The sequence below is a fragment of the Pteronotus mesoamericanus genome, unplaced genomic scaffold (genome assembly GCF_021234165.1).
Source record: "Pteronotus mesoamericanus isolate MK-2021 breed Mesoamerican mustached bat unplaced genomic scaffold, CSHL_Meso_final scaffold_705, whole genome shotgun sequence".
Taxonomy (NCBI): domain Eukaryota; kingdom Metazoa; phylum Chordata; class Mammalia; order Chiroptera; family Mormoopidae; genus Pteronotus; species Pteronotus mesoamericanus.
The window spans coordinates 7,469,888-7,482,821 of record NW_026555326.1 but is presented as its reverse complement, the minus strand read 5'-3'; the positions used below and the strand labels follow the sequence as shown (position 1 = coordinate 7,482,821).

Genomic DNA, 12,934 nt, shown 5'->3' with positions numbered 1-12,934 from the left:
TAACACTGCATTACCCAGGATCACCCAGTAGAAACAGTGTAGCAAGACTGACAGGCCCAGGAGACAGACTGCCTGGGGTCAGTGGCCTTAATGCTTCCTTCCTGGGTGACCTCAGCTTCTTTGTGCCTCAGTTTCCTCATCTGTAAAAGAGCACAAAGTAGTAGTACCTCTGGCATAGAATGATTAAGAATGCTAATGGGGTAGCATAAGGAAAGCACCTAGCACATAATAAGTACTTATCATATGGTACCTGAAGAAAAAGCCATCCTGACTGGTGTGGCTCAGTGGATTGAGTGCTGACCTGCGATTCAAAGGATCACCAGTTTGATTCCCAGGCAGGGCACATGCCTGCGCTGTGGGACAGGTCCTTAGTAGTGGGTGCGTGAGAGGCAACCACACATGGATAGATGTTTCTCTCCCTCTCTCCTTCCCTTATCCCCTCTAAAAATTAAGAAAAAAAAAAAAAAGGCCAATTGAGCCTGAGGGGTTGCGAGTCCACTCTTCCTCTACTCTCTTGAGAAGCACTGGGTATAGAAAGGAGGGCAGCCTGCAGCAGGGCTGGACCTGGCTCCCATTCTTCCCCCTGCCCTGTCTTGGTTGAGATGTTCATGGAAGCCACTAAGAAGCACAAATTAGAGGCAGAAGATTCTTCCTTATACCTTGGCGGGATCCCTGCCTATGTGTTCATGTCTTCATCTCCCTCAAGATGTGCTGAACGTGCTGTCCTTGTAGAGAGGTCTGTGCTTAAAGTCATGATTTCCTTCTGATCTTTTATACGCTTACATCCGTGCCTAATTCTTGTTCCAGAGATTTATAATCAAATTAGTTTACTCTGGCCTCAGATGGAGTTATAATATTTGTAACATACTTGACACAGAATTTCACAGGATATATTAGTGCTCAATAAATAACAGTTACTTCTCTATTAGAAAATAGTGGATTGTCCCAAAAGTGCAACCCTAGTCTGCCCTCTTTATAACATTTGCTAGGCACCTAGCACAACAGCTGGCACTTAAAAGCTTTTAAGAAATGTGCATGGAGAGGATGAATGAAGGAACGGACCCCTGGGTGAATGCTTATTTTGCTATTCCAGGCACAATTGGACTTTGCAGTGCTTGACTGCTCCCAGTTCTGCACAGTTGCCACTAGAGGGCAGGAGAGATCAAGCAACAATACTGAGGACCAGTGAGACCCAGAATTACTGGGTTGACAAGGGAGGATGGTGAAAGGAGAAAAATGTTAGAATCGTTGGAAAAAGCCAGTTGTTCTTTACCTCTTGCGGGCCAAATGGAAAGAAATGTGTAGCTAGAGAGATTGAAGTTAGACTTCAAGAAGAACTTCCAATGCATACAGTATGCTAACTAGAGATTTTATACAGGTGATTTTTTTTTAGAGAGGTAATTTTTTAACCTCTTAGCTACATTTTCCCAAGAAGAATAGATGAGAAGGTGAGTTCTTCCTGTCTGAGACCTATGTGACCCCACAAGTTTCCCTTAAAGTGTCTGCCTTCAATGACTCCATTCTTGCAGATGCAATTGTAAAATACCTTTATTGGTCAGATTAGCCACCACTCATGCTTTTCCTGTAATAAGGATCCTTTATAGAGGCATGACGGTGTTCACATGCAAATGCTTTCTGAAGAGCCCTGGGGCAGGGGGCAGCCTTGCCCCTCAAATCATTGCTACTTTGTTGAAATGAGCTGGTTTGGCTTTTGTGGATTTCAGGGTCTGGAGCCAAGAACATAGTCCAAGGATCCCCTTTTCACTTCTCGAGGAATCTGCTTTAAAACACACATAGTATCAGGGACATAGTGGCATCTGGGCAGGCACCAGGCTAGGGCTGTCTCTCTTTCCGCAGTCCTGCCCCGGGCTGCCCAGATGGCTCCATCCCCATGGTGCCCCCAAGAGAAGGAGCTTTGCCCCACGCAACATTACTTTCCAGAAATGGGAAGAATTCAATGCTCTCCAACCAAGCAGTAAAGCAATGGGCACATTCAGTAATGAAGGTGAGCTCAGAGATGAGAAAGCAGAGGGTTTAATGCTCAGTACAGGCAAAAACTGGTTCTCTGGCCTAGGCTTCATGGACTCAGTAAACATCTCCAGCCAGAGCTGGTACTAGAGAACAGTGGCCTTAAGGACAAATCAATCAATACGGGTGAATCACAGCCTCCTCCTTGGGCTAGCAGGCAAGTCCAGGGCTGGCTGGAGTCTGTCTCTCCCATCAGGATGTAGACCTTCCTGCTTGGATAAGAGGAAGGGACAAACTCCCTTTCTCATGCTTTGAGAGCTACATGGTTTTCCCTTTGAGGATAAAGACCCAAGGGCAATGCAGAGAGTGTAGGGGCAAGAATGGAACTACTGGGGAGACTCCTCAGTCCAGCCGATTCAGTCTGATATTTCCTCTTTTGAAGTCTGATCTACCTTCACAGAACTGCCTGGCTGCTCTATAGCCCAATACACTTATCTAAGTCAAAGGTTAGTTGTCTCCTCCCACATCAGGTCACAAATATTATCATCATACTGGTGACCTCCAGTCTGGTGGCATTCAAGGAGTGAGATTAGGGAGACACAGAGGTGACTCTTGGTGTCCTTCCAATTTCAGACACAAGTATGGGTTCTCTGGCAGGCAGATGCCCAAGTGCCTTGGGGTCTCTCCTGCATCTGCCCAAGGCATAGAAGAGCTGTCTGTGGAGCAAGTTGAGTGGATGAGGTGGAGTTAGGAGGAGGCAGCTGGACAAGAGGTATGTTCTGAGGAGCAGCACGTGCCAGTCCAGAGGGACAGTATGACCAGCCCCACAGGTGGGAGAGCTGTCATATGCTGCTCACAGAGTCAGGGATTGTTGGAAAAGTAGGTTATGTACTATGCCCAAGGATCACATCAGATCATCGGGAAGAACTTAAGAGTAGAGAGATTTCTGACGTTGGCATTGTCAAAGATTCCTCCCTCTGCCACCACTTCTGTCCTGGAAAAGGGTTAGGGTCATGCACCTCAGCAAAAAAGCTTCCTGTCCCCATATCCTGCCTGACCTTGCTTAGAGGGGAGAAGACTACAGGGGGAGCCTGTGGAGTTTTGTCACATGGTCTGTCCTAGACCTTCCAGCAAAAGCCAAACCAAACCATCAAGCCAAATGCAGTGGGGCGTGCGGGCTCTGGGCCCCTCGCCCAGTGCGAGCGCCGCTCAGATCTCGATGAGGCTGGCCAGGCGCAGGCAGAGGGGCGCGTCCTCCGGCATTGCGTTGCGCTGGATCTCGTTACCGTCCAGGCGCAGCACCTGCAGCTTTGAGAAGTTCATGACGTCCACCACGGTGCAGAAACTGCTGATGGAGAACTCTGTGGGGACAAGAAGGGCGGAAGTGGGTGGGAGAAGCCCAGATCAGGGACCTGGATCCACAGAGAAGCCACATAGCCTATAAAGCTCCGTGATGCGAGGGCTGGAACTTGGCTGGGTGGCCCAAGCTTTTTCCTCGATTAGAGTCATACCAACTCACACCACTGGGAGGCAGAACGAGGGACAGCGTGGGACTTCTGCTGTGTCTGCTGCTCTGCTTCCTACCCACCCCAAGCCTGGAGAGTACTCAGCAGACCCTGGAATGCCCTTGAGTGTTCTTCCAATCAGGACCTTATCTCTTCCAATCTGTGGGCAGCAGGGAGGAGCAGAAGGAAATCAAAGGACAATCCTAGCAGCTCTGAGGTATGGATAACTTCTGAGAGGGCTTTGTTAAATTGCTTTGGGACGAAAGAGTAAGGAAATGGATTATCTCCTGCCACTTTGCAGATAGAGAAAGTGGCAGGAAATTAAAACAAGAAATCCTGGGCAGAGAGACAAATGTCTTTGCATGCCAGAGCTCTGAGGGGATTGTATATATCCATTCCAAGAACTGCCAGAGGAGTGAGCACAAGGCTCTGAAGTTCAAGGAGACAAAAATCCATAGACGAATGAGGCTGCTATGAACCTCAAAAGTGAAGTACATAATTCCCCTCCCTCCTGCATTTCATATGATTATGGTTTATATGTTTTTTAAAAATCTCAAAAGAATTTCCCCTTTTTGAAGCTTTCCCCACAAAACACATAATCCTAACAGGTAAAAGCTCTGTTTGGTTTTAACAAATTCTGCTGTTGCCTTCACCCCCTTATCCTTCTGGTTGTCCTCTCAGACAAGTCAACTACCTCTGTCTAGAGTCTACTGGGTCAAGAACTTGAAAGAAGAAACCCCAAGAACTCAATTAAAAATCCAGCAGGGACAACAAAAGTCACCACTGAAAAATTCTGAGGCCGCTTTGGTTCCTTCGACGTGGTGCCTGAGAGCTTCAGGAAGGTCACTGTGTGAGTGACAGTTCCAACAGACCAGGTCTTAAGAGTGGGATCCACATAGCACCCCTCGAGGGCTAGAACGCGCGGGCGGCTTGGAGCGGGGCTTGCTTGTGCGTCCGCCAGAGGCGCTCCTTAGCTTGCCGCGGTGGTCAGCCGCTGTGCCGGCCTGAAGCTGGGCGGCAGGAGTGGGAGGAAGGCTTTCAGACTCCTTTCCCAGGACAGCAGTGGAGGACATTGTGGAGGGAGAATTTATGAGGATGAAAATGAAGGTCGCAAGGAAGACAGTATAGGGAACTGATAGGCTAGTAAAGGACATGTTTTTAAATTAGCATATTCAATTGACTTCATTTTCTGTTAAGAACAGACCAAGAAGAGATGGGGTGAGACTGCAGCCAATTAACTTGTACTGCAAAGGTCCAGCCCCAAAGAATAAGGAGATGCTGGGCATAGTGGGGTGATGAGAAATACCCTTCTCTGGAGAGTACTGAGAGGAAATCTGAAGTACTTTTTTTGTTTCCTTTCTGGTGCTGGGGAAAGATCAAGTGGCTTCCAAGTTGGCACTTTGAGGACAGAGCAAGGACCAGGAGCTGGGGCTATGGTGTCTGCAGAGAAGGAGTGGAGTAGGGTGGACTGGGGAGAAGTAAAGGGGCCCAGCTTAAGAATGACTTCCAGCCCTACTTGGTACTACACTGGAAGTCCCAGGTTAGATTCTCTACCCTCGCCTGGAGCCCTCAGACCATCTGCTCAAATCCTGGATCCCAACTCTGCAAATGTAAATATGGAGGTACTTGGGGAGCTGCTGGACACACAGTGTATGTAGATTCTATCCATGTGTTGGGCACTGTGAGTGCCCCTGTATGTCTTCCCCAAGCTCATGAATAAGACAGGCTCTTCCGCTTGGAGACTCTGAAGACACACTCCAGCCCGGATTAAAAACTGACATAAGTCTTTCCAAATTCCTCCTGCTGTACCCACCCTGCTTCACTGGATCCCAAAGCTACTGAATAACAGTCCGAGCTGTGTTCCCTTGCCGTTGCCAGGCTGGAAAAACTGAGGGAGATGCTAACAGAAGAAGGAAAAGGAGGGAGAGGATAGGACTTTTCCCCTGCACACCCTTTAGTTCCTGGCCTTCTTTTGGATCGTCCCTCAGAGTGTAGCCCCAATCCCACCTGCACCCCTCCCCCACCCCTCGTCCCCAACTACCTGTGCGAGGCAACTGTCTTTTCTACTGGTGGTCTGAATCAGAGAGATAGTCCCCACATTCTCAGCCAGAGATGCCTGGCTCCAGGTCCTTGGACAATAAAAGCAGAGGTTCAGGGTGCTATGCTACATAGACTGGGTGACCTGGAGAGACTGTGTTTCTTTCTCTCTATCTCAGTTTTCCCATCTTTGCAATGCAGAGAGTAAAATAAAACAAAACTATGCTTGTTAACTTACAAGTGGCTATAAGAAGCAAAGCTAACAATAATAATATAATTGCTTTGCTTTTATAATTGAAAAAGCTAAGCATTGCTGTTTCAATTATATGCCAGGCCATGCATGAAGCACTTTCCACACATTAATTAACCAATTAAGAAAAATAAGTAATTGGTGCTATTTTGCCTATAGAGGAGACTAGGAGAGGGACTGATAACAAGACAAAGGGGATTTGGCTTAAATTGTGCAGGAGGGATTTGGAGTAGACAATGAAAATTTTTAGGTTGTTTGACTTAAGGGAAAATTTTCTTGCAAGACCTGGAGACAGTTTAATAAAGTAATTTTATCTTCATCATAGCTTTTGGAAAGAGTGGGCCACTTCATATTTGAGCTGCAGATGTGGTTGGTTCTGCATGAGGACAGAGTAGTGACAGATACTGTGATGGAGCCATTTCCACCCCAAGTCTCTCTGATTGTACAGTTAGGCAATAATGAACAGGTTCTCTCCCATGACAGCTGTTCTTTGCTGTCACATTTTCAGGGTCAAACTCTGAAGAAGCACAGCATACAATATGACAATTTTGATGTGGCAATCCTCCTGGATTCAGAATGGGTAGCAGGTAAGTAGTGGTGACTTCTGGGTGGGATTATGTAGAATTGGTGGAATGATGGACAGCTACTGGTAAATGTCAAATGCTTTGTGGCATGAAACATCTTAGAGATGTCTTAGAGAACTGCCTCCCTTGGAATGAGAAAATCCCCAAAAGAAAGATAAATTTTAAAGACAAAATAGTTTGCAGTGCACATGATGGTGTCTTGCACTTCAAACTAAAGGACCAGATATCTCATCACCTTTCTAGCCTCACTGTCATCCTCTGGACTGGTGCCTCTCTCACTTGGAGGGCTGTCCGGTTCATTAACATCTTGCCAAATGACTGATCTGTTCCTTGAGCACAGGGAGGAAAAAAGATCAAGGTAAACAGGTGACATAGTCCCTATAGGTGGTGTTCTCTCTCATCAAGCTCTACTTCAAAGCCTTTTGTTAGTGATCATTAATGAGTCTTACTTTCCCCTGGGAGAGGGGAACTTTTCTGACAGAGTAAGGATGGTTACATTCTGGTTCAGGACCTGCCAGCTAGGATTAAGACATCAGAGGCCCTGGAGTAATGTAAGCACATTCCGAACACAAGATTCGGAGTAAGAGCTGAGAAGCAAATAGATAATCCAATCTGAAAGGAGTATTTCAGTTCTTAGAGGAAGAGAGGCAGCTCTTTTGGTTCCTTGAGGCACCTGCAAGGAAGTGCTTGGAAAACAGGAAGCTCAGTGTCCTTGTCCACTACTCCAGGGCTTTGTGGTAGTCAGGCTCATGTTACCCTAGGGGGATCTCTGCCCTGCTTCCAGAGGCTCCTTGAACTCCAGGGAGAACTGACCAGAACAAGTCATTTAGCTCTGAGAGGCTGCACATTCTTGTCCACCAGCTGTTATGTTTGAAAAACAAACACCTAAACACAAGACCAGGCTGAGAGGCAGGAGTAGATTGGGTGGAAACAGAGAGCTCATCCTCTCCTGCGTCAATGAGTAGGTACAGATGTGCCATGGTTTCTTAGCCCACTTCCTCCCAGAGGTCTTCCTCTGGATTTCAGCGTAGACCTTGAAATCCAGCTTAAATCCCTTTTCTCTATGAACTGCCTCTCCCAAACCTTTCTTGAATCATATCTCAACTGCTCCTCAATACATGACTCCTTCCTCTCAGACACATGAGTTTCCTGGTCGTCCCTTACAGGCGACCTATTCAATGACTGGGTTCCTTTGTTAGTGGCAATTTGCCTTCTCAGAATGGCTTTGTCCTGAGTTCTTCTAGCCTGTGCCTACTTATCTCGCAAGACCTAGGTTGAAACTTACCTCTTCTGGGAAGTCTTCTTACCAATCCACTCCCCACTGACTTTTATTAACATTGCCATTTAGTTTAAGTGTAAGACTTGGTGTTCAGGTTGCTTCATTTTGCTCTCTAGTTATCCTACTGATATTTCTTTTGTGTTGCCACTAGCACTCAGAATAAGGTCTTTCCAAGGAAATAGACAGCCACTCCCCATGCCCCTTTGCCAAGGTCTCACCATTGATCCTATTGCCTTGGAGGTAGAGGTTCTCCAGATTGGTGTTGACTGGGGGAATTTTCTGCAGCTGGTTGTAGGAAAGGTCGAGCTCAAGGAGGCTGCTGGAATTGAAAGTGTTGGAGGCCAGGCCATTGTTGGTGAGACTGTTGTGGGACAACCGCACATATAGCAGTTTGGGTGACCCCCGGAAATAGCTGTCAGGGACAGAATAAACATTGTTGTGCTCCAGATACAGCTGCTCAAGTGCTGAGGGCAGTCCGTCAGGCACCCTCCGAAGGTGGTTGTAACTCAGGTCCAGCAAGATCAGTGACCGGAGACCCCTCATCGCACTCCCCACTTCCTGGATCTCGTTGTGTTGAAGGTACAAGGCTGTGAGGTTCTCAAGCCCCTCCAGAGCATTGTTGGGGACCCGCGAGATCTGGTTGTGGTCGAGGTGGAGTTCCCTCAGGGATCGAGGCAGTGGGCCAGGCATTCTGGTCAGGTTGTTGTGGTCCAGGTACAGCCTCTCCAGGTGCCTTAGCTTAGAGAAGACCTTCCTGCCCACCTTTTCACTGGTGATCTGGTTGCCATGAAGAGCGATCCAGAGCAGACCCGTGGCATTGTCAAAGACACTTTCCTGGATGGATGAGATCTTATTGTTCTGGAAGTAGACATACTTCATGCGGGAAGGGACAAAGGGCAGGTACTTGAGGTTGCGGTTGTCACAGTACATGGCCGTGGGGAAATTGGGCGGGCAGTCACACTCCTGAGGGCAGTCTCGGGGATCTGGTGGGGATGGAGAGCCATAGGCATAGGCTGGACCCTCCTCTACACCGTAGGGGTAAGGCTCATAAGGCTCATAAGGGTAAGGGTCATAGGGATCGTAGTAGGTGGACTGCTGGCTGCGGAGGTAGTGGAACCACCAGTGGGGGTCTTCATCATACTGGGCCCAGGAGAGGGAGCAGAGCCCTGCCAGAAGCAGGACAGGGGCCCACTGCATTTTGTCTCTGTAAGAAGGGAGAGAGAACAGAGCAAGCATGCACAAGTGAGACTTTAGGGAGGCAGAGTGGGTGAATCTTAGGCTTTGAGCATATCTGATTTAGTGCCAAACATCTGAGAACAGGAGCTTGCTCTCACTTCCTCCATGCCTTTTCCCAGGGCTGGCTCTGTGCACTGGGTCCAGCTGGAGCTTGATATCTAAGGGGGCCTACGTGCATTTTCCCCTGGTCATAGAGTCATAGAAGCAGAGTCTTTGAGATTAGAAGAAACTTGAATAGGGGGCACTACACTTTTTTGGAGGGGCAGATCCATTGCAACTAGAAGTTTCTGTTGGGGCAGCTGGAGAACTCATAGCATCCCTGAGGGGTGGGGAGGGGATGCTTTTCAGGCCTGAATTCTTGGACTCCCCAGGGAAATAATATATTCCAAGAGTCCAAGGAAAAAGTCTGGTGCCTCTTTCCATGTCTCTGGGAAACCTCCACCAGTTGCTTGAGACCTCAAAGGGGAAGATCTGAACTACTTTGGAAAGATCTTTTGGTCTCTTGGGCAGGCTGAGTCTGGTTTTGAGTCTTTAGGGAGGGGTGTGTCCCTCTGCAGCCACCATGAGACTTGGGCTGCCTTCCAAAGTGCCAGCATCTAGAACATTCTGCTGTGTGAGAAAATTCTCAGTTTAGTAGTTTGTGGCTACACATGCAACTTGGCAGGCACGGGGTTTTCAAATAACAGTTACAGGTCTCCTCCAGACCGGGGACACTGGCACTCAAGAATGGCACTTGTCATCTAGAGTGGCTGAGTACGTGGAGTCTGAGTCAGTCCACTTGGCTGTCCTCTGTTGTGTCTAGTAAAGAGTTAGCACTCTTCATGCTGCACCATGGACATTATGCAAGAGCCACATGGGGTCAAGAGAAATGAATTGCAGAGCACTAAAAAAGGACTAGGAGTTGAAGACTCTCATATGTGTCCAAGGGAACATGGCTTTAGAATGGGATTCTAGCATCCCCCCCCCCAACCCTGTCCCATCCCAAGCTCCCTGTGGTGATATCTGAATTATAAGGTTCTATATCAAGGCTCCAACACTGGCATCAGCCTCTGAGCTTATGTGCATGCTAGTGAGATGAAATCAGGCAGTTCTAGAAAGAAATGTGGACTTGGTGTCATCTGAGAGGGAAGCTGAAGGTATGGAAGATGAGACATATCAGGCCTGAGCACCCTGCTCTGAATACCTACAACCAAAGCACTGCATAGCCCCTGTGAGCAACAGGCACCTCCCAGAGGTGTGAGTGTCACCCTTAGATGGGGAAACCTTAGAACTTTTATTGGTCCTGGAAAAGTCACATATACCTTTCACACTGCTGTTTGGGCCTTGCGGGGGTTGGCAACTTTGGACAGGAGAAAGAAAGAAGTCTAAAAGCCAGCAGCAAATCTAATGAATGAATGGGAAGGACCCTGACTGTGACAACATAGTCACTTTGTGGCCACCACACCTCCCAGACCTCTCTGTCCCCTGAAAGCAGTTTCTTTAAGTCTGCTTCATCCCATCAGCCTCTGGGCTGCAGAGGAGAGGCACCCTGGCTCATTCTCAAGCAACCTGAGGCCTCAGACAAAGAACCCACAGTGTTTCTGAAAGTTGACCCAATTGCCCACTGCTTGGGCATCCTGGCTGGGCCCTGGCTCTGGCCAGGAGAGTAGACTGATGGAGCGGCCCACTGCCAGCAACGCATTTTTCCATGCACAGCTCTGGGCTGCTGCAGGACTGAGGTGGCTGCCTGAAGGCTGGCACAGTAAGCCTCTGTCTCCATTTCTCCTTCCAGACTGGGCACCTTGGCAGACAAGAGCCACCTTCCTCTTCAAGACTCAGCTTTCCAAGGGCATGCATCCTGCCCATTTTGTCCTCTCCTTAGGAGCCCTGACTTCTGACAGGGTTTGGTGGAGACCTCATGCCTCTTCTTGCCCCACCCCATCTCTGAGCAATGTTGCTCCAGGGTTGTCTACTCTTAAATTATCCCCTAATGCTAGAGACCCTCCGGTGTACAGATTTTTGTGAGGTGGAAAGTTCCTAGGACAGGCACTCTGTGAGTTGAGGGAGTTCACTCAGGAGTTGCTGCTGTTCCTTCATTTCTCCACTCTAGTGAATCATCTCTTCCTCCTGTCAGAGCGGAGGAAGTCAAACCAGAAGCCACCCCCACCCTGGCCTGGACTCACACTGCACAGCTCCCTAGACATGGTCAACTCTCAAAGCTTCTCTTTCTCTCCCTTTCACCGCAGCAACACACACACACAACCACACATACTCAGACACATTACACAAAACTCCCCTTTTCCCATAGCAGCGTTTAGGTCCCACAGCCTTCTATACGAGAGCCTGCAGGGACACAGGACTAAGCTGGTGGCATTTATGAGTAGTAGTAGGGGAGAGCTGGCTTCCCTTTGCCTTAATGACTGAGAACTGGAGGTCCCCCAACCCCCATCAACAATCAGAAAGGAGCTATAAGACAAAGGTAGTATTTGGAATCCCTTCTTTTTACTTCCCCTTTGCTTTCTCTAGCATCCTGGGGTCATGGCCCAGAGAGAGTGATGAATGACTCCTCCCTGCTGTTCTCTTCCCATTCCCCAGCAGCCCCTTTCCTTTATTTTCTTTATGGAACTACAAGACATAAAAATAAGTAAAATGACTACACTTACCTGGAGCTGAACCTTTCAGAGAGTGACCACGTCTCTCTGTCTGCGGACTCCTTGGGTTGCAGAAAGTGTGTGTGAGAGAGAGGAGTGAGAGTGTCTACTGAGAGTGTCCGTGTCTGTGCCAGGCCAGGGTCCCGCCCCCAAATTCCTAATCAAATATTGTGAAGAGAGGGGCTGAGGAGCCAGGATCCTGGCTTTTTCAGCTCTGCCTCAGGGGTGGAGCCCACACTCAACCGCGCAAATCCTGTCCGCCTGGCGCTATAAAAACCACCTTCTTTCCACTCACTATCTTTTCTGAAGCATTGGCAGCTCTGAGTTTTTTTCTGCTGAATGAGTTAGTGGCAACCTAGAAGTTATTTGTACAGGCTCTTAAGAAATGCCTGGATTTCTCATTAAGCCCACAAAGGCATATGCCGAGATGTAGAGGGCCAGGATTTGGAAAGACACATCTTAATTAACTCTTTCTGCAACCCATGTCTCCCCGTCCCTGTCCCGGAGCTAGTACTCACCCTTTTGGTTCGAGCTTACTGTGTACTAGCATCATACACTTTGATTTAATCTTAGGTTCTTAACACTTATGTTGTTGGGTTGAATTGGGACAGCATGAGATGCTGTGTGTAAGGTGCCTGGCCTAGCACGCAGCTGGCACTTGCTATGTGGGAGAGATGATTTCTGTACCCATTTTACAGGTGTGGACACCCTGAGCAAGGGGAAGATGAGGTCAGAGAAGTAAGCAGGAGCTAGACCAGGAAGGGACTTCTCGGCCATGGAATGGATTTAGTTTTTATTCTAAATAAGATATGTTGTCTTTAAAACTCAGGAGAAGCAACGGGATCCGATTCACAGTTTTAAAGGCACATGGGAGAGACTGCTGTGTGGGGAAAGGAAGTCGGGGGAAAACAGGAGGCACCAGTGCTGCCTCATTGAGAGGTAATGGCAGATTGGCCCAACACAGTGGAAGAAAGCTAATGTGATTTAAGACAAGGAACTGACAAGCCCTGAAGATGAACCTGATATGGGGAGTTAGGGAAGTGAAGAATGCATCCTAGATTTTCAATTTGAGCAACTGGGTGAGTGGTAGGTCCATTCCCTGATATTGGAAACATGGGGAGGAATAGACTTGGGTGGAAAACCAAAGTATGTTTTAGATATGCTAAGTTAGATATGCCTGTTAGGCATTCCAGTGGAGATGTACACAGGCAGGTATATGAGTCTGAATTTGGAGTTTGGGGCTTGGAAGAAAACATTTGGGAGCCTCAGAATTTAGATCACATCCTAAATGCTCTCTTCAACTAACAGCTTCCCTCAATGTCCAGGACACATTCCACCCGTTTTTTTTAAATTTTGGTAAATTGCATATAACATAAACTTTACCCTCTTAACCATTTTTAAGTGCACAGCTGAGAAGTGTTAAGTATATTTACATTATTGTGCCA

The 12,934-nt window shown here is 48.0% G+C and overlaps 1 protein-coding gene across 1 annotated transcript; it reads right to left on the bottom strand.

The window, feature by feature from the left end:
- Window positions 1–3,177: 3,177 nt before the first annotated feature.
- FMOD (fibromodulin) lies at window positions 3,178–11,558 on the bottom strand. Its single transcript, XM_054562952.1, has 3 exons — window positions 11,502–11,558; window positions 7,842–8,827; window positions 3,178–3,329 (listed from the first exon to the last, which is right to left on the bottom strand). The coding sequence occupies exons 2-3, from the start codon at window positions 8,818–8,820 to the stop codon at window positions 3,178–3,180; spliced, it is 1,131 nt and encodes a 376-aa protein (XP_054418927.1). The 5' UTR covers window positions 8,821–8,827; window positions 11,502–11,558.
- Between the last annotated feature and the right edge of the window lie 1,376 nt (window positions 11,559–12,934).

Bases quoted from the DNA above. Each gene is read 5' to 3' on its own strand.
- FMOD (XM_054562952.1), bottom strand. From the start codon at position 8,820: ATGCAGTGGGCCCCTGTCCTGCTTCTGGCAGGGCTCTGCTCCCTCTCC. The intron at 3,330-7,841 runs GTGAGACCTTGG...TTGTCCCCACAG, and splicing joins CCAAGGCAATAGGATCAATG to AGTTCTCCATCAGCAGTTTC.